Below are 20,804 nucleotides of genomic sequence, written 5' to 3'. Positions count from 1 at the left end.
TTAACTGATTTCTTCTCCACCGATGCTGCCAGACCTGCTGAGTTTTTCCAGGTAATTCTGTTTTTGTTTTGGATTTCCAGCATCCGCAGTAGCTTTTAGCTTTTGGTTTTTATATCAGACATTTACTTGTTGTTTAACCTGAAAATTGGAAAGACAGAACCAATATTTGCTACAGTGAAAGTAAAAGGCAAACCTGTTAGAATGGAAGTGGACACGGGAGCTTCCAATACAGCAATTGGGGAACATACCTCCAGATATTTGCATAATGGTGAACATCAGTTAAGTTTAGAAGGAACAGCTGCCAAGTTAAAAACATACACAGGTGAAGACATTCAAGTAAAAGGCATAAGGCAGAGTAACTGTCCATTATGGAAGCCTATCGACAAAGCTACCAGTGTTGGTATTGAGAGGCAGAAGGCCAAGCCTTCTAGGTGAAATTGGCTGAGGGAAATCAACCTTGATTGGCCACTGAGATTCCAAAAGGAAGATGGAAGTGTTCCCGTTTTGAAAGAGGAGTGTGTAAGGATTCAACAACCTGAAGAAATGCAGCCTGCCTTAAGCTAAAACCTGGAAGAACAGCAGAAGAAACTCGAAGAGACCCTGCTTGATGACAGGGTTCGAGACGAGGTGAGCAACCTTCACAGGGAGAAAGAAAACCTGTTGAAAGACCTTCACACACAGACAAGATTCCCTCAGGTCAAAGTTTGTACCTTTGGAAAAGTCTGAAGAGAAACAGAAAGAATTCAGCACCTCTCTGAACAAACTGAAGATTGAGTTGGCAGAGAAGACACAACAATGTTCAATTTTCCAGGAGGCAGTAAACAAATGCAAAAAAGAGAGAAAGGAGCTGAGGAACCAGCTAAATGGAGTAAAGTGGCTTTTGAAGCAATAATTGCAGCATGTTCCAAGAAGCAGGCAGATAATGACATTCTGGGAGACTCAACCACTGAGCTCAGACAAGTTGAGCTTGCCTCTGAGAGAAGCCTGGCCAATAGTGAAGTCAATAAGAAGGCTGAGATTAAAGTCTACACTAGAAAGAAGAGGGCAGTAATAGAGCTTTAATTCTGGCAGTGTACAAATACACTTTCATAGATAGGCCTAGCAATCAAATCGCAAACACCGATGCCCTTGGTTGTTTACCTTTACAAGAAAATGATGCGCACGTCCAGTTCCACAGGAACTTGTTTTAATGTTAAATTTCTTAGATTCCTCACTGGTATCTGCTCAACAGATCATACACTGGACAACTCAGGACCCAGTCCTATCTCAAGTACGAGAACAAGCACTACATGGCTGGACACAGGAGCCTGTATCTTTCTTTTATTCATTCATGGCTTCGCTGGCTGGGCCAGAATTTACTGCCCATCCCCAGTTGCCCTTGAGAAGGTGGTGGTGAGCTGCCTTCTTGAACTGTTGCAGTCCATGTGGTGTAGGTACACCCACAGTGCTGTTAGGGAGAGAGTTCCAGGATTTTGACCCAGCGACAGTGAAGGAACGGCGATATATTTCCAAGTCAGGATGGTGAGTTACTTGGAGGGGGACTTTCAGGTGGCAGTGTTCCCATCTATCTGCTGCCCTTGTCCTTCTAGATGGAAGTGGTTGTGGGTTTGGAAGGTGCTGTCTAAGGAGCCTTGGTGAATTCTTGCAGTGCATCTTGTAGATGGTACACACTGCTGCTACTGTGTGTCGGTGGTGGAGGGAGTGAATGTTTGTGGATGTGGTGCCAATCAAGTGGGGCTGCTTTGTCCTGGATGGTGTCCAGCTTCTTGAGTGTTGTGGGAGCTGCACTCATCCAGGCAAGTGGAGAGTATTCCATCACACTCCTGACTTGTGCCTTGTAGATGGTGGACAGGCTTTGGGGAGTCAGAAAGTGAGTTACTCATCACAGGATTCCCAGCCTCTGACCTGCTCTTGTAGCCATAGTATTTATATAGAACCATAGAACCACAGAAAAGTTACAGCACAGAAGGAGGCTATTCGGCCCATCTTGTCCATGCCAGACCGAGGACACCCAGGTGCCCTCTCTAATCCCACCTTCCTGCACCCGGCCCATAGCCCTGCAGCTTACAGCACTTTAGGTGCAGATCCAGGTACTTTTTAAAAGAGTTTAGAGTTTCTGCCTCTACCACCAAATTGGGCAGCGAATTCCAGACACCCACTACCCTCTGCGTAAAAAAGTTCTTCCTCATGTCCCCCCTACACCTTCTGCCACTTATCTTGAATCTATGTCCCCTGGTTCTAGAATTCTCCACCAAGGGAAACAATTTGATCCTGTCCACTCTGTCTATTCCCCTCATAATTTTGTACACCTCAATCAAGTCACCTCTCATCCTTCTTTGATCCAAGGAAAATAACCCCAACCTATCCAATCTCTCCTCGTAGCTACACTTTTCTAACCCTGGCAACATTCTTGTAAACCTCCTCTGCACTCTCTCCAGAGCTATTATGTCCTTCCTGTAATATGGTGACCAGAATTGCACACAATACTCCAGTTGTGGCCTCACCTGTGTTTTATACAATTCCAACATTATATCCTTACTTTTATATTCTATACCTCTGCCAATGAAGGAGAGCATTCCATATGCCTTCTTTACAACCTTGTCTACTTGAACTGCTGCCTTCAGGGACCTGTGTACTTGTACCCCAAGATCTCTCACTTCATCTACCCCTCTTAGTATATTCCCATTTATTTTGTAACCCCTGTAACTGTTTGACCTCCCTAAATGTATGACCTCACACTTCTCTATGTTAAAATCCATCTGCCACTTTACCGCCCACTCCACTAACCCATCTATATTGTTTTGGAGATTATGGCTATCCTCTACACTATCCACTACTCGGCCAATCTTTGTGTCATCTGCAAATTTCCCAATCATGCCCCCCACATTCACGTCCAAATCGTTAATATATAACACAAACAGCAAGGGTCCCAACACCGAGCCATGTGGAACACCACTTGAGACAACTTTCCATTCGCAAGGGCATCCATCGACCATTACTTTTTGTTTCCTGTTACAAAGCCAACCTTTTATCCAGTTTGTCACATTACCCTGAATCCCATGGGCTTTTACTTTCCTGACCAATCTGCCATGTGGGACCTTGTCAAATGCCTTGCTAAAATCCATGTACACAACATCCACTGCCCTACCTTCATCAACCCTTCTTGTCACTTCCTCAAAGAATTCAATCAAATTTGTGAGGCAAGACCTGTCTAGTCCAGTTCAGTTTCTGGTCAACGGTAACCCCCAGGATGTTGATAGTGGGGGATTCAGTGATGGTAATGCCATTGAATGTCAAGGGGCGATGGTTGGATCCTTTCTTGTTGGAGATGGTCATTGCCTGGCACTTGTGTGGTGTGAATGTTACTTGCCACTTGTTAGTCCAAACCTGGATATTGTCCAGGTCTTGCTGCATTTGGACATGGGCTGCTTCAGTATCTGAGGAGTCGTGAATCTGATGAAATGAAACTATACTTGAACAGAAGACATGAAATAACAGCCAGGATGGTATCTTGTTGTGGGGAGCACAAGTGATAGTTCCTCCAAAGGGAAGGGAGCCACTTTTAATTGAACTACACAGTGCCCATCCAGGAATTTCCCAAATGAATACCAGAGCACGCAGCTATCTGTGGTGGTCTGGGATGAATGGCGAATTAGAGAGTTTAGTAAAGCACTGTGTGTAATGTCAGCAACTGCAGAAGTTGTCAGTGACAGCTCCATTACACCCATGGGAGTGGCCAGGTAGACCCTGGGTGCGGTTACACATTGACTAAGTTGGACCTTTCCTGGGAACAATGTTTCTGCTCATTGTTGATGCCCATTCAAAATGCTTGGATGTATATGAGGTGAAGTCACCAACATCGGCCACTACAATTGAGAAACTAGGTCAGGGTTTTGCCATTCAGGGACTACCAGAAGTAGCTGTTTCCGATTACGGCACGGCATTTACAAGTGCTGAGTTTCAACAGTTTATCAGCTTCAACGGGATCACTCAGAAAAACTGCACCGTACCCACCCTTCCTCAAACGAACTGGCCGAAAGGGCAGTTCAAACGTTCAAGGCTGGCATGAAAAAGCTAACTGGAGATTCCTTAGCACCCAAGCTCGCACACTTTCTCTTTCATTACAGGACCACCCCTCACACAACAACAGGTGTCACACCTGCGGAGTTATTGAGTTATTGATGAAACACTGTCTCAGGACGAGATTGAGTTTAATAATGCTGAGCTTAGAGGGGAAGGTGGTAAGGAGTCAGGGAAGCCAGAAAACTAGACACGACTGGCATAGTGGTGAGAGGGAGTTGACCGTGGGAGAGCTGGTACATGTGAAAAACTTCGGGGAAGGACCAGGGTGGTTATCAGGTGAAATAAGTGCGCTGGCTGGACCTCTATCTCACCATGTGGAGGTGGAAGGCCGGATCATCTGTAAACATGTGGACCATTCAGGGAAGAGAGAGACAAGTCACCAAGATTTGGGTTCATCAGTGAAAATGACTGGGTCTGTGTTTCCTGTTGAGGATACTCAACCAAGGACTACATGTCTGATGATAGGCTATCGGGGGTAGGTGGGATGTAGATTTCTGGTTATTATCAGATCAGCCATGACCTTATTAAATGGTGGAGCAGGCTCAAGGGGCTGAATGGCCTACTCCTGCTCCTTGTTCATTTGTTCGTTTGTTCATATGTTTGTATCTAAGATAGCTTTATCCTTAGTCGTTTCCACTACGCAATGCTCCAAGAAACTGTCACAAAAACATTCTACAAACTCATTTTCTAGACCATTCTTACCAATTTGATTGTCCCAGTCTATATGAAGATTAAAGACCCCCACAATTACTATATTGCCTTTGTTTCAAGCTCCTGTTTCATACTCTGTCCGAAAGTATAACTGTCAGGAGGCCTATAAACTATTCCCACCAGTGTTTTGCTATTCCTCATTTTCACACATACTGATTCTATTTCATGATCTTCAGAGACCAGATCCTTTCTCACTAATGTCCTTATGTCACCCTTTCCTATCAGGGCTACCCCTCCTCCTTTTACATTCTGTCTGTCTTTCTGAAATATTGTGTGACCTGGAATATTTAATTCACATCCTTGATCACCTTGTAACCATGTCTCTGTAATGGAGATTAGATCAAAACCATTTACTTCTACTAGTTCATCTATCTTATCGCGGATGCTTCATGTATTCAGATAAAGAACCTTTCATTTCATTATTTAACTTCTATTCCATGTAATGGTCTTATTCGCTGATGTTAATGTTAAACTCTCTGTCCCTTCCTAACCTACTGTTTGTCTTTACCCACATTGCTATAATGTTCTGATATCTCAGCCTTTCTCTATGGATTTCTCAATCTCCCTTCACCCAAACCCTCCCCTCCCGCCCTGTCAGTTTAAAGCCCTCTCCCCCTAGTTATACGATTGGCCAGACCACTGTCCCAGCCCAGTTCAGGTGCAGCCCATCCCAATGGAATAGCTCACTCTTCCCTGAGCACTGACACCAGTGACCCATGAATTGAACCCTTCGTCCCACACCACTCCCTGAGCCACGGGTTTAATTCTCTAATCTGCTTGACCCGATGCCAATTGGCGCGTGCCTCAGGTAACAATCCACGGATGATTGTCTCAGTCATGGAGACCATGAAAGAATCGTCGATTGTTGTAAAAACCCATCTGGGTCACTAATGTCCTTTAGGGAAGGAAATCTGCCGTCCTTACCTGGTCTGGCCTACATGTGACTCCAGACCCACAGCAATGTGGTTGCTTTGAAATGGAGAAACTGAGATAGTTCAACTTGGAGCAGAGAAGGTTAAGTGCGATCTGAAAATCATGGAGGGTTTAGATAGAGTAAATAAGGAGAAATAGTTCTTGGTGGCAGGTGGGCCGGTAACCAGAGGGACCCTGATTTAACGTGATTAAGAGAGGGAAATGAGGAAACTTTTTTTTACAGTGGGCTGTTGTGACCTGGAAGGCGCTGCCTGAAAGGGCGATGGAAGCAGATTCAATAATAACTTTCAAAAGTGGAATTGGATAAATATTTGAAGGGAAAGTAATTACATGGTTAAGGGGAAGAACATGGGGGTTGGGAATAACTGAGGAGCTCTAGCAAAGGCACAGGGTCAATGGTCCAACTAGGGCCCCACTGTGCTGTGTCAAGAACAGTTAGGGAGGGTAACTAATGTTGGCCTTACCAGTGACATCCACATCCTATGAAAGAATAAAGAACAAAAATCCCTTTCTTGCTTTCTGTCTCCCCCGCCTCTCAACCCTTTCTCCCCCTTCTCTACCCCCTCACCTCATCTGTCCCCTCTCCCTCTCTCACCCTCTTCCATAAAAACATAGAAACACGGAAAATAGGAGCAGGAGTAGGCCATTCGGCCCTTCGAGCCTGCTCCACCATTCATTATGATCATGGCTGATCATCCAACTCAATAGCCTGCTCCCGCTTTCTCCCCATATCCTTTGATCCCTTTCGCCCCAAGAGCTATATCTAACTCCTTCTTGAAAACATACAATGTTTTGGTCTCAACTACTTTCTGTGGAAACGAATTCCACAGGCTCACCACTCTCTGGGTGAAGAAATTTCTCCTCATCTCAGTCCTAAATGGTCTACCCCATATCCTCAGACTGTGACCCCTGGTTCTGGACTCCCCCACCATCGGGAACATCTTTCCTGCATCTACTCTGTCTAGTCCTGTTAAAACTTTATAGGTTTCTATGAGATCCCCCCTCATTCTTCTGAACTCCAGCGAATATAATCCTAACCAACTCAATCTCTCCTCATGTGTCAGTCCCGCCATCCCAGGAATCAGTCGGGTAAACCTTCGCTGCACTCCCTCTGTAGCAAGTACATCCTTCTTCAGATAAGGAGACCAAAACTGCACACAATATTCCAGGTGTGGTCTCACCAAGGCCCTGTACAATTGCAGCAAGACATCCCTGTTCCTGTACTCGAAACCTCTGGCTATGAAGGCCAACATACCATTTGCCTTCTTTACCGCCTGCTGTACCTGCATACTTACCTTCAGCGACTGGTGTACGAGGACACCCAGGTCTCGTTGCACATTCCCCTCTCTCAATTTATAGCCATTCAGATAATAATCTGCCTTCCTGTTTTTGCTACCAAAATGGATAACCTCACATTTATCCACATTATACTGCATCTGCCATGCATTTGCCCACTCACTCAGCTTATCCAAATCACACTGAAGCATCTCTGCATCCTCCTCACAGCTCACCCTCCCACCCAGCTTTGTGTCATCTGCAAATTTGGAGATATTACATTTAATTCCCTCATCCAGATCATTAATACATATTGTGAATAACTGGGGTCCCAGCACCGATCCCTGCAGTACCCCACTAGTCACTGCCTGCCATTCGGAAAAAGACCCGTTTTTTCCTACTCTTTGTTTCCTGTCTGCCAACCAGTTTTCTATCCATCTCAATACATTACCCCCAATCCCATGCGCTTTAATTTTACACACTAATCTCTTATGTGGGACTTTGTCGAAAGCCTTCTGAAAGTCCAAATAAACCACACCCACTGGCTCCCCCTCATCAACTCTACTAGTTACATCCTCGAAAAATTCCAGTAGATTTGTTAAGCATGATTTCCCTTTCGTAAATCCATGCTGACTCTGTCCAATTCTGCCACTGTTTTCCACGTGCTCAGCTATTAAATCTTTTATTATGGACTCTAGAATTTTCGCCAGGCTGACTGGTCTATAATTCCCTGTTTTCTCTCTACCTCCCTTTTTAAATAGTGGAGGTTACATTAGCTATCCTCCAATCTGTAGGAACTGTTCCAGAGTCTATAGAATCTCAGAAGACGACCACCAATGCATCCAATATTTCTGGGGCCACTTCCTTAAGTACTCTGGGATGTAGATTATCAGGCCCTGGGGATTTATCGGCCTTCAATCGCATCAGTTTCCCCAACACCATTTCCCTACTAATACTGATTTCTTTCAGTTCCTCCCTCTCACTAAAGGGAGGTGCTTCCCTTCCCTTTCCTCCTCTCTCCCCACCTCACCCCTCTCTCCACCCCCTTTCACTCAGTCTTTCTCTCTCTCTCTCTTTCACCCTCTCTTTCTTTCAGCCTTTATCTTTCCCTTCTTCTCTCCACCTCCCGTTCTCTTTCTCTCTCTTTCACCCCCTCTCTCTTTCCCCCTCTTCCCCTTTCTTAGGCCCTTTCTCTCTTTCATCCTTTCTTTATCCATTTCTCTCTCCCTTTTTCCCTCCACCTCTCCCACCCTCTCTCTTTCATTCTCTCTCTCTCTCTCGTTCTCCTCTCTGACAGTCAGTGAGTGGATTAAATTTTGTATCTTGTGGTTTAATTGGTTTGAATTGCCAGGTGAAGCTGTCAGAAGGAGTAATATTGGAGACTCAATTCCACGGCAACGTCCAGGACCTGATGGGCTGGATGGCAGACACCATGAACTCCATGAAGAATCTTCCGCCTCCAAGTTTCATCCTGGAGACCATTGACCAACAGCTTCAGGAGCACCAGGTGAACAGAAACAGTATCTGTCCCGTGTCCCGCATTCTCCATCTGGTCTCACACAACAGACCAAGAGACCATGACCTGGGGGTTGGAGGGGGATGAGCCCCAGCGAGTGGGAGAGCACTGCCTTGGGGAGGGGGATTCGGTTTGCTGGTGGGAGCAATGTTTTTCTGTCTGTTACTGAAACCTATCAGCTCTCTTTTCCAGCTATTCAGCAGTGATATGGCCTCACATTGTGCACAGCTGAGCAAATTGGAACAGAGTTCAGAGACTCTAAAGAGTTACAGTCGGAAACAGGATTGGACCCTCATTCAAAACTTGATGGTGACTGTGCTGGAGAGGTGGAGGCAGCTTTCACAACATCGCACAGATCGAGGACGGGCACTAGAGGAGGCCAGAAAGCAAGCCAAACAGGTAAAATACCAACTCAATCATCAACTCTGTCACCAGCCAGCAAGCTTCACAATCAGTGTCAGATTTACTTTAACACATAGTGGATACTGAATGGGAATTGGATGGTGATCCTGTCCCTATTCCTGTTGGGAGTTGCAGTGTTGACCCTGTTCCTATTCCCATTGGGAATGGGAGCTTTGGCCCTGTTTGGGAATGGGAGCTTTGGCCCTGTGGAATTTTAAACCAGATTTCCTGTTTCTATTGCAGTTTAGTGAATTGAGAAAGTTGCTGGTGGATTGGATGCAGGATGTGGATCAGCGCTTGGAGACACAGAAGGAGATTGCTGTTAACTACAAGGATATTAAACAGCAGCTCTGCCAGCAACAGGTCAGCATTCCTGGAATATAACATTGGGACTTGAACAGTGAACAATTAAGAATTAGAAACAATTGCTTCAGTGTAATAATATGGAGCTGCTTCTCACTTCACACAGTCATGGAATCAAACAGTGACTCAGTACAGAGGCCAATCGGACCATCGACCCTGTGCCTTTGCAAGACCTCTCCAATTACTCCCAACCACCATTTTCTTCCCGATAATCATATAAATATTTTCCCTTCAAGTAATTATCCAGCTCTCTGTGGAAAGTTATTATTGCATCTGCTTCTTATCAGGTAGTGCATTCCAGATGACAACTCACAATGTAAAAGGATGTTTTCCCATCTCCCCCTCCAGTCCTTTTAATAATCACTTAAAACCTGTGTCCCTCTGGTCACCAACCCTCCTGCCACTGGAAACAGTTTTCCTTATTTATTCAAACAAAACCCTTAATTATTTTAAACACCTCTATCAGTTTTTTTTTATTCATTCATGAGATGTGGGCTTCGCTGGCTGGGCCAGCATTTATTACCCATCCCCAGTTGCCCTTGAGAAGGCGGTGGTGAGCTGCCTTCTTGAACTGCTGCAGTCCATGTGGTGTAGGTACACCCACAGTGCTGTTAGGGAGGGAGTTCCAGGATTTTGACCCAGCGACAGTGAAGGAACGGCGATATATTTCCAAGTCAGGATGGTGAGTGACTTGGAGGGGAACACCCAGGTGGTGGTGTTCCCATCTATCTGCTGCCCTTGTCCTTCTAGATGGTAGTGGTCATGGGTTTGGAAGGTGCTGTTGAAGGAGCCTTGGTAAATTCTTGCAGTGCATCTTGTAGATGGTACACACTGCTGCTACTGTGCGTCGGTGGTGGAGGGAATGAATGTTTGTGGATGTGGTGCCAATCAAGCGGCTGCTTTGTCCTGGACGGTGTCAAGTTTCCTGAGTGTTGTGGGAGCTGCACTCATCCAGGCAAGTGGAGAGTATTCCATCACACTCCTGACTTATGCCTTGTAGATGGTGGACAGGTTTTGGGGAGTCAGGAGGTGAGTTACTCGTCGCATAATTCCTAGCCTCTGACCTGCTTTTGTAGCCACAGTATTTATATGGCTAGTCCAGTTCAGTTTCTGGTCAATGGTAACCCCCAGGAGCTTGATAGTGGGGGATTCAGTGATGGTAATGCCACTGAATGTCAAGCGGCGATGGTTGGATTCTCTCTTGTTGGAGATGGTCATTGCCTGGCACTTGTGTGGCATGAATGTTACTTGCCACTTGTCAGCCCAAGCCTGGATATTGTCCAGGTCTTGCTGCATTTGGACATGGACTACTTCAGTATCTGAGGTGTCGTGAATGGTGCTGAACATTGTGCAATCATCAGCGAACATCCCCACTTCTGACTTTATGATGGAGGGAAGGTCATTGATGAAGCAGCTGAAGATGGTTGGGCTTAGGACACTACCCTGAGGAACTCCTGCAGTGATGTTCTGGAGCTGAGGTGACTGACCTCCAACAACCACAACCATCTTCCTTTGTGTTAGGTATGACTCCAACCAGTGGCGAGTTTTCCCCCTGATTCCATTGGCTCCAGTTTTGTTAGGGCTACTTGATGCCACACTCAGTCAAATGTGGCCTTGATGTCAAGGGCAGTCACTCTCACCTCATCTCAGGAGTTCAGCTCTTTTGTCCATGTTTGAACCAAGGCTGTAATGAGGTCAGGAGCTGAGTGGCCCTGGCACAACCCAAATTGGGCATCAGTGAGCAGGTTATTGCTAAGCAAGTGCCGCTTGATAGCACTATTGGTGACCCCTTCCATTCCTTTACTGATGATCGAGAGTAGACTGATGGGGCGGTAATTGGCTGGGTTGGATTTGTCCTGCTTTTTGTGTACAGGACATACATGGGCAATTTTCCACATAGCCTGGTAGATGCCAGTGTTGTAGCTGTACTGGAACAGCTTGGCTAGGGGCGCGGCAAGTTCTGGAGACTCTCAGGAAGTCTGAAACTCACTGCCTGGAAGGGTGATTGAGTCAGAAACTCTCATAACATTTAAGAAGAATTTAGACATTCACTTGAATTGCTGTGGTCCTAGCACTGGAAAATGGGATTAGTGTCGTCAGATCTTTGTTGCCTGGCGCGGACACAATGGGCCGAATAGCCTCCTTCTGTTCTGTAAACATCTATGAGGCAAGGTAAGGACAGCAGATTTCCTTCCCTAAAGGACATTAGTGAACCAGATGGGTTTTCACAACAATCGACAATGGTTTCATGGTCATTATTAGACTTTTAATTCCAGATTTTTATTCAATTCGAATTCCACCATCTGCCATGGGGGGATGTGAATTTATTCTGGGCCTCTCGATTACTAGTCTAGCGACAATACGACTACGCCATTGCCTCCCTAGCAAATTCGATGAAGTTTCCCGATTTTTGCTTTCAAGTCCAGTGCTATGACCACAGCTGATGTTATTGCTGAGCAAGCCAGACCCAGAGTGAAGTCTATCTCACTGATCATAAACATTTTTTATTATTGTGAAAACAAGGAGGAAGAGCAACTGACCTCACAAGTGGTGTGTTACAGGGATCAGTGCTGGTGCCTCAACTTTTTACAACTTATATAAATAACTTGGTTGAAGGGACTGAAGGTCTATTTGCTAAATTTGCTGATGATGCAAAGATAGGTAGGAAAATAAAATGTGAAGAGGGCAGAAGGAGGTTACAAAGTGACATAGATTAAGTGAATGGGCAAACAATTGGCAAATGGACTATAATGTGGGAAAATGTGAAATCATTAATCCTGACAGGAAGAATAAAAAAGAGGCTTATTATCTACATGGTGAGAGATTGCAGAGCTCTGAGATTCAGAGGGATCTGGGTGTCCTGGTGCATGAATCACAAAGAGTGAATATGCAGGTACAGCAGGTAATTAAGGAAGCTAATAGAATGTTATCATTTATTGTGAGGGGAATTGAATACAAAAGTAGGGAGGTTATGCTTCAGTTATACGGATCACTAGTGAGGCCACATCTGGAGTATTGTGTACAGTGCTGGTCTCCTTATTTAAAGAAAAATGTAAATGCATTAGAAGAAGTTCAGAGAAGGTTTACTGGACTGATACATGGATTGGGAAGGTTGTCTTATGAGGAAAGGTTGGACAGGTTAGGCTGTATCCACTGGAGTCTAGAAGAGGAAGAGGTGACCTGATTGAAACATATAAGATCCTGGTAGGTCTTGACAGGGTGGATGTGGGGAGGATGTTTCCTCTCATGGAAGAATCTAGAACAAGGGGTCACTGTTAAAAATAAGGGTTTGCTCATTTAAGACAGAGATGAGGAGAAATTATTTTCTCACAGGGTTGTGAGTCTATGGAATGCTCTTCCTCAAAAGGCAGTGGAAGCAGAGTCTTATAATATGTTTAAGGTAGAGTTGGATAGATTCTTGATTAACAAGACTGTGAAAGGTTATCGGAGGTGGGCAGGAATGTGGGGTTGAGGTTATAATCAGATCAGCCATGATCTTATTGATTGGCGGAGCAGGCTCGAGGGGCCGAGTGGTCTACTCCTGCTCCTAATTCATATGTTTGTGTGTTCGGATGTTAGGAGGCATCAAGGCAATTTAGTACTAAGATAAAAGCAAAATACTGCGGATGCTAGAAATCTGAAACGAAAACAGAAAATGCTGGAAAAACTCAGAAAGTCTAACAGCATCTGTGGAGAGAAAAACTGAGTTAACATTTTGAGTCCGTACCGTTAGACCTGCTGAGTTTTTCCAACATTTTCTGTTTTTGTTCAAGGCTATTTAGACAGGTTGAGTGAGTGGGCAAATACATGACAGATGCAGTATAATGTGAATAAGTGTGAAGTTACACACTTTGGTAGGAAAAACAGAATGGCAGAGTATTATTTAAATGGTGATAGGTTGGGAAATGTTGATGTGCAAAGGGACCTGGGTGTCCTTGTACACCAGTCACTGAAAGCAAGCATGCAGGTGCAGCAAGCAGTTAAGAAGGGAAATGGTATGTTGGCCTTCATTGCAAGAGAACTTGAGTACAGGAGCAAGGATGTCTTACTGCAGCTGTACAGGGCCTTGGTGAGACCACACCCGGAGTATTGTGTGCAGTTTTGGTCTCCTTATGCAAGAAAGGATATACTTGCCATAGAGAGAGTGCAGTGAAGGATCACCAGAGTAATTCCTGGGATGGCAGGATTGTCATAGGAGGAGAGATTGCGCCGGCTATGCCTATATTCACTGGAATTTAGAAGAATGAGAGGTGATCTCATTGAAACATATAAAATTCTGACAGGACTGGACAGACTGGATGCAGGGATGATGTTTCCTTTGGCTGGGGGAGTCTAGAACAAGGGGTCACAGTCTCAGGATACGGGGTAGGCCATTTAGGACTGAGATGAGAAGAAACTTCTTCATAGAAACATAGAAACTAGGAGCAGCAGTAGGCCATTCGGCCCTTCGAGCCTGCTCCACCATTCATCATGATCATGGCTGATCATCCAACTCAATAACCTGCTCCTGCTTTCTCCCCATACCCTTTGATCCCTTTTGCCCCAAGAGCTATATCTAACTCCTTCTTGAAAACATATAATGTTTTGGTCTCAACTACTTTCTGTGGTAGCGAATTCCACAGGCTCACCACTCTCTGGGTGAAGAAATTTCTCCTCATCTCAGTCCTAAATGGTCGACCCCATATCCTCAGACTGTAACCCCTGGTTCTGGACTCCCCCACCATCGGGAACATCCTTCCTGCATCTACCATGTCTAGTCGTTAGAATTTTATAGGTTTCTATGAGACCCCCCCTCATTCTTCTGAACTCCAGCGAATATAATCCTAACCGACTCAATCTCTCCTCATATGTCAGTCCCGCCATCCCAGGAATCATTCTGGTAAACCTTCGCTACACACGCTCTATAGCAAGAACGTCCTTCCTCAGATAAGGAGACCAAAACTGCACACAATATTCCAGGTGTGGTCTCACCAAGGCTCTGTATAATTGCAGCAAGACATCCCTGCTCCTGTACTCGAATCCTCTGGCTATGAAGGCCAACATACCATTTGCCTTCTCTACCACCTGCTGTACCTGCATGCTTACCTTCAGCGACTGGTGTACAAGGACACCCAGGTCTCGTTGCACATTCCCCTCTCTCTATTTATAGCCATTCAGATAATAATCTGCCTTCCTGTTTTTGCTACCAAAGTGGATAACCTCACATTTATCCACATTATACTGCATCTGTCATACATTTGCCCACTCAATCAGCTTGTCCAAATTACACTGAAGCATTTCTGCATCCTCCTCACAGCTCACCCTCCCATCCAGCTTTGCATCATCTGTAAATTTGGAGATATTACATTTAGTTCCCTCATCTAAATCATTAATATATATTGTGAATAACTGGGGTCCCAGCACCAATCCCTGTGGTACTCCACTCGTCACTGCCTGCCATTCGGAAAAAGACCCGTTTATTCCTACTCTTTGTTTCCTGTCTGCCAACCAGTTTTCTATCCATCTCAATACATTACCCCCAATCCCATGCGCTTTAATTTTACATGCTAATCTCTTATGTGGGACTTTGTCGAAAGCCTTCTGAAAGTCCAAATAAACCATACCCACTGGCTCCCCCTCATCAACTCTACTAGTTACATCCTCGAAAAATTCCAGTAGATTTGTCAAGCATGATTTCCCTTTCATAAATCCATGCTGACTCTGTCCAATTCTGCCACTGTTTTCCAAGTGCTCAGCTATTAAATCTTTTATAATGGACTCTAGAATATTCCCCACTACTGACATCAGGCTGACTGGTCTATAATTCCCTACTTTCACTCTACCTCCCTTTTTAAATAGTGGGGTTACATTAGCTACCCTCCAATCTGTAGGAACTGTTCCAGAGTCTATAGAATCTCAGAAGATGACCACCAATGCATCCACTATTTCTAAATCCACTTCCTTAATTACTCTGGGATGTAGATTATCAGGCCCTGGAGATTTATCGGCCTTCAATCCCATCAATTTCTCCAACACCATTTCCCTACTAATACTGATTTCTTTCAGTTCCTCCCTCTCACTAAACCCTGTGTTCCTCATGGTATGTTATTAGTGTCCTCCTTTGTGAAGACAGAACCAAAGTATGTATTTAGTTGGTCAGCCATTTCTTTGTTCCCCATTATAAATCCCCTGTTTCTGACTGTAAGGGACCTACATTTGTCTTCACTAATCTTTTTCTCTTCACATACCAATAGAAACTTTTACAGTCAGTTTTTATGTTCCCTGCAAGCTTACTCTCGTACTCTATTTTCCCCTTCTTAATCAATCCCTTGGTTCTGCTTTGCTGAATTCTAAACTCTCCCAATCCTCAGGTCTGTTGTTTTTTCTGGCCAATTTGTATGCCTCTTCCTTACATCACAATTGGCAAATGGACTATAATGTGGGAAAATGTGAAATCATTAATCTTGACAGGAAGAATAAAAAAGAAGCTTACTATCTAAATGGTGAGAGATTGCAGAGCTCTGAGATTCAGAGGGATCTGGGTGCCCAAGTGCATAAATCGCAAAAGGTTATAGAAGCATAGAAACTAGGAGCAGGAGTAGGCCATTCGGCCCTTCGTGCCTGCTCCACCATTCATTATGATCATGGCTGATCATCCAACTCAATAGCCTGCTCCCGCTTTCTCCCCATATCCTTTGATCCCTTTCGCCCCAAGAGCTATATCTAACTTCTTCTTGAAAACATACAATGTTTTGGTCTCAACTACTTTCTGTGGTAGCGAATTCCACAGTTTCACCATCTCTGGGTGAAGAAATTTCTCCTCATTTCAGTCCTAAATGGTCTACCCCATATCCTCAGACTGTGACCCCTGGTTCTGGACTCCCCCACCACCGGGAACATCCTTCCTACATCTACCCTGCCTAGTCCTGTTAGAGTTTTATAGGTTTCTATGAAATCTCCCCTCATTCTTTATTATGCAGGTACAGCAGGTATTTAGGAAAGCTAATAGAATGTTATCATTTATTGTGAGGGGAATTAATTACAAAAGGAGGGAGGTTATTCATCAGTTGTATAGGACTACTTGCGTGCCAAACAGCATAAGCAGCAAGTTATAGACAGAGCTAAGATGTGGTGCCAATCAAGCGGGGCTGCTTTGTCCTGGACGGTGTCAAGCTTCTTGAGTGTTGTGGGAGCTGCACTCATCCAGGTAAGTGGAGAGTATTCCATCACACTCCTGACTTGTGCCTTGTAGATGGTGGACAGGTTTTGGGGAGTCAAGAGGTGAGTTACTCGTCGCAGGATTCCTAGCCTCTGACCTGCTCTTGTAGCCACAGTATTTATATAGCTAGTCCAGTTCAGTTTCTGGTCAATGGTAACCCCCAGGATGTTGATAGTGGGAGATTCAATGATGATAATGCTATTGAACATCAAGGGGAGATGGTTGGATTCTCTCTTGTTGGAGATAGTCATTGCCTGACACATGTGTGGCACGAATGTTACTTGCCACTTCTCAGCCCAAACCTGGATATTGTCCAAGTCTTGCTGCATTTGGACATGGACTGCTTCAGTATCTGAGGAGTCGCGAATGGTGTTGAACATTGTGCAATCATCAGCGAACATCCCTACTTCTGACCTTATGATGGAAGGAAGGTCATTGATGAAGCAGCTGGCGATGGTTGGGCTGAGGACACTACCCTGAGGAACTCCTGCAGTGATGTCCTTCGGACCATCGAGCCCACTGCACCATTCAATTAGATCATGGCTGATCGCCTACCTCAAATGCCACTTTCCCACCCTATTCCCATATTCCTTGATACCATTAGTATCCAGAAATCTATCAATTTCAGTTTTTAACATACTCAATGATTGAGCTTCCACAGCCCTCTGAGGTAGAGAATTCCATAGATTCACTGAGTGAAGAAATTTCTCCACATCTCAGTCTTAAGTGGCCTGCCCCTTATCCTGAGACTGTATCCCTGGTTCTAGACCCCCCCAGCCAGGGGAAACATCCTATCCATATCCACCCTGTCACCCCCTGTAAGAATTTTGTAGGTTTCAATGAGATCAACTCTCCTTCTTCTAAACTCTGGAGAATCCAGGCCCAGTCTCCTCCATCTCTCCTCATGAGGCAATCCCACCATTCCAGGGAGTAGTCTCATGAACCTCTGTTGCACTCCCTCTATGGTCAGTACATCCTTGCTTAGAAAATGAGACCAAAACTGTGCACAATACCCCAGGTGCGGTCTCACCAAGGCTCTATACTATGGCAGCAAGACATCTTTACTCAAATCCTCTTCCAACATACCATTTGCCTTTCTAATTGCTTGCTGCACCTGCATTCTAGCTTTTAGTGACTCATGAACAAGGACACCCAGGTCCCTTTGGATATCAACACTTCCCAATCTCTCATCATTTAAGAAATATTCTGCCTTTGTTTTTTCTACCAAAGTGAATAACTTCACACTTATTCACATTATATTCCATCTGCCATGTTCTTGCCCACTCCCTTAGACTGTCCAAATCCCCTTGAAGCCTCCTTACATCCTCCTCACAACTCACATTCCTACCTAGTTTTGTGTTATCAGCAAATTTGGAAATATTACATTTGGTCCCCACATCCTAACCAGTGATGTAGGTTGTGAACGGCTGGGATCCCAGTACTGATCCTTGCCATACCGCACGAGGAACATCCTGAGAATGACCCATTTATTCCTAATCTCTGTTTTCTGTCTGTTAACCAATTCTCAATCCATGTCAGTATATTCCCCCCAATCCCATGTGCTCTAACTTTGTTTAACAACCTCCTATGTGGGACCTTATCAAAAGCCTTCTGAAAATCCAAATACACCACATCCTCTGGTTCCCCTTTATCTCTGCTTCAGATCAAAATACTCCAACAGGTTTGTCAAACATGATTTCCCTTTCAGAAATCCATGCTGACTCTGCCCAATCATTTCATTATTTTCCAAGTGTAAAGTTATCACATCCTTTATAATAGATTCTGACATTTTCCCCACTACTGATGTCAAACTAACAGCTCTGTAGTTCTCTATTTCCCCTCGTCCTCCAGTCTAAAACAGTGTGTTATATTGGTGGTAACCCCAGTCACCCTGACTGGGTGACACAGTTGCAGAATCACACAATTTTAACAGCACAGAAGGAGGCCATTCGGCCCAACATGTCTGCACCAGCTCTCCAAATGAGCATTATGACCTAGTGCCATTGCCCTGCCTTTTCTCTGTACCCCTGCACATTGTTTCTATTCAAATAATCATCTAATACCCTCTCAAATGCTTCGATTGAACCTGCCTCCACCACACTGCCAGGCAGCGCGTTCCAGACCCAAACCACTCACTGTGTGAAAAAGTTTTTTCTCACATCACGTTTGCTTCTTTTGCAAATCACTTTAAATCTGTGCCCTCTTGTTCTTGATCCTTTTACGAGTGGGACCAGCTTCTCCCTATCTACTCTGTCCAGCCCCCTCATGATTTTCAACATCTCTATCAAATCTCCTCTCAGCCGCCTTCTCTCCAAGGAGAACAGACCCAACCTCTCCAATCTACCCTCATAGCTGAAGTTTCTCATCCCTGGAACCATTCTTGTAAACCTCTTCTGCACTCTGTCCAATATGTTCACATCCTTCCTATAGTGTGGAGCCAGGACTGTACACAATACTTCAGCTGAGATCTAACCAGTGTCTTATATAAATTCAGCATAACCTCCCTGCTCTTGTACTCTCTGCCCCTATTAATCAAGCCCAAGATACTATCTGCTTTATTAACTGCTCTCTCCACCTGTCCTGCCACCTTCAATGATCTATGCACATATACACCCAGGTCTTTCTGCTCCTGCACCCTCTTCAAAATTTCACCCCTTATTTTATATTGTCAGTCCATGTTCTTCCTACCAAAATGCATCATCTCACACTTCTCCACATTGAACTTCATCTGCCACCTATCTGCCCACTCCACCAACTTGTCTATATCCTCTTGAAGTTCCACACCATCCTCCTCATAGTTCACAACACTCCCAAGCTTCATATCATCCGCAAACTTTGAAATTGTCCCCTGTACACCAAGATCTAGATCATTAATATATATCAGGAACAGCAAGGGTCCCAATACTGACCCCTGGGGAACTCCACCACAAACCTTCCTCCAGCCCAAAAAAACAACCATTGACCATTACTCTCTGCTTCCTATTTTTCAGCCAATTTTGTATACACGTTGCTACTGTCCCTTTTATTCCATGAGCAATAACTTTTCTCACAAGTCTGTTGTGTGGCACTGTGTCAAATGCCTTTTGAAAGTCCATGTACACCACATCAACAGCATTACCCTCATGACCTTTTCTGTTACCTCTTCAAAAAATTCCAGCAAGTTAGTTAAACACGATTTCCCCTTTAGAAATCCAGGCCGGCTCTTCCTTATCAACCCATATTTTTCCATGTGATGACTAATTCTATCCCAAATAATTGTTTCTAGAATCTTGCCCACCACTGAAGTTAAACTGACTGGTCTGTAATTGCTGGGCTTATCCTTACAGCCTTTTTGAACAAGGGTGTAATGTTTGCAATTCTCCAGTCCTCTGGCACCACCCCTGAGTCTAGGGAAGACTGAAAGATTATGGTCAGTGCCCCTGCAATTTCCACTCTCACTTCCTTCAATATCCTTGGATACAACTCATCCAGTCCCGGTGCCTTATCAACGTTAAGTACCGACAGTCTATTCAACACTTCCTTCTTATCAATTTTGAACCCTTCTAGTGACAGAATTTCATTGTCTGTCACCATGGCCTGGGTAGCATCTACCTCCTTGGTAAAGACAGATGCAAAGTATTCATTTAATACCTCAGCCATGTTAATTATTCTTATCCTGGATTGCCTATCATCCTTTCTATCCTTCTATCATCATCCTAAAATGTACAATACAATGATCACTATCTCCTAAATGCTCCCCCACTGACACTTGATCTACTTGGCCCACCTCATTTCCAAGAACCAGGTCTAACAGTGTGTCTTTTCTTGTTGGATTGGACACATACTGCTGTAGAAAATTCACCTGTCCGGCTTGTACAGGTGGCATCTCTCCCAGGGCCAGACCCAGTGACCCAGGAATCTAAAGCCCTCCCTCCTGCACCACCTTTCCAGCCATGTATTCATCTGCCTTATCCTCCTATTTCTGTACTCACTGGCACGTGGCACTGGGAGTAATCTGGAGTGAGGAGAAACTGCCCAGCACCCCTCTCGCGTACACACTGTGGTCAACTATGGGGTCAGTGATGGAGTTGAGCCTATGCAGCAGTGCAGGAGTGACGTTCTGGACCAAGGTCTCCATGGCGGCCACCATCCTACCAGTGTTGACCTCGGTGCGTTGGCATACTGGCGCTATCACCTCAGCCTGAAGGCAGACGGACTCCTCCATCGTGCCTTACAATCTGAGGAGTGCAGCGAACATCCCTTCCTGATGTTCCCGAGCTTGTCTTTGCAGCTCCAGTAACTGTCACATGACCGAGTCCAGAGGCTCCTCATCTGACTCAGGCT

The 20,804-nt window shown here is 44.9% G+C and overlaps 1 protein-coding gene across 1 annotated transcript in view; it reads left to right on the top strand.

The window, feature by feature from the left end:
- macf1b (microtubule actin crosslinking factor 1b) overlaps nucleotides 1-20,804 on the top strand; it is a 383,409-nt gene that overhangs the window by 172,630 nt on the left and 189,975 nt on the right. The window contains exons 21-23 of the mRNA XM_078534257.1: nucleotides 8,354-8,509; nucleotides 8,711-8,917; nucleotides 9,164-9,283. Coding sequence (XP_078390383.1) covers nucleotides 8,354-8,509; nucleotides 8,711-8,917; nucleotides 9,164-9,283 — 483 coding nt within the window. The remainder of the gene's footprint in view (nucleotides 1-8,353; nucleotides 8,510-8,710; nucleotides 8,918-9,163; nucleotides 9,284-20,804) is intronic.

This window comes from Cetorhinus maximus, chromosome 3, assembly GCF_964194155.1.
Source record: "Cetorhinus maximus chromosome 3, sCetMax3.hap1.1, whole genome shotgun sequence".
Lineage (NCBI taxonomy): Eukaryota > Metazoa > Chordata > Chondrichthyes > Lamniformes > Cetorhinidae > Cetorhinus > Cetorhinus maximus.
This window is presented reverse-complemented; position numbering and strand designations above follow the sequence as displayed.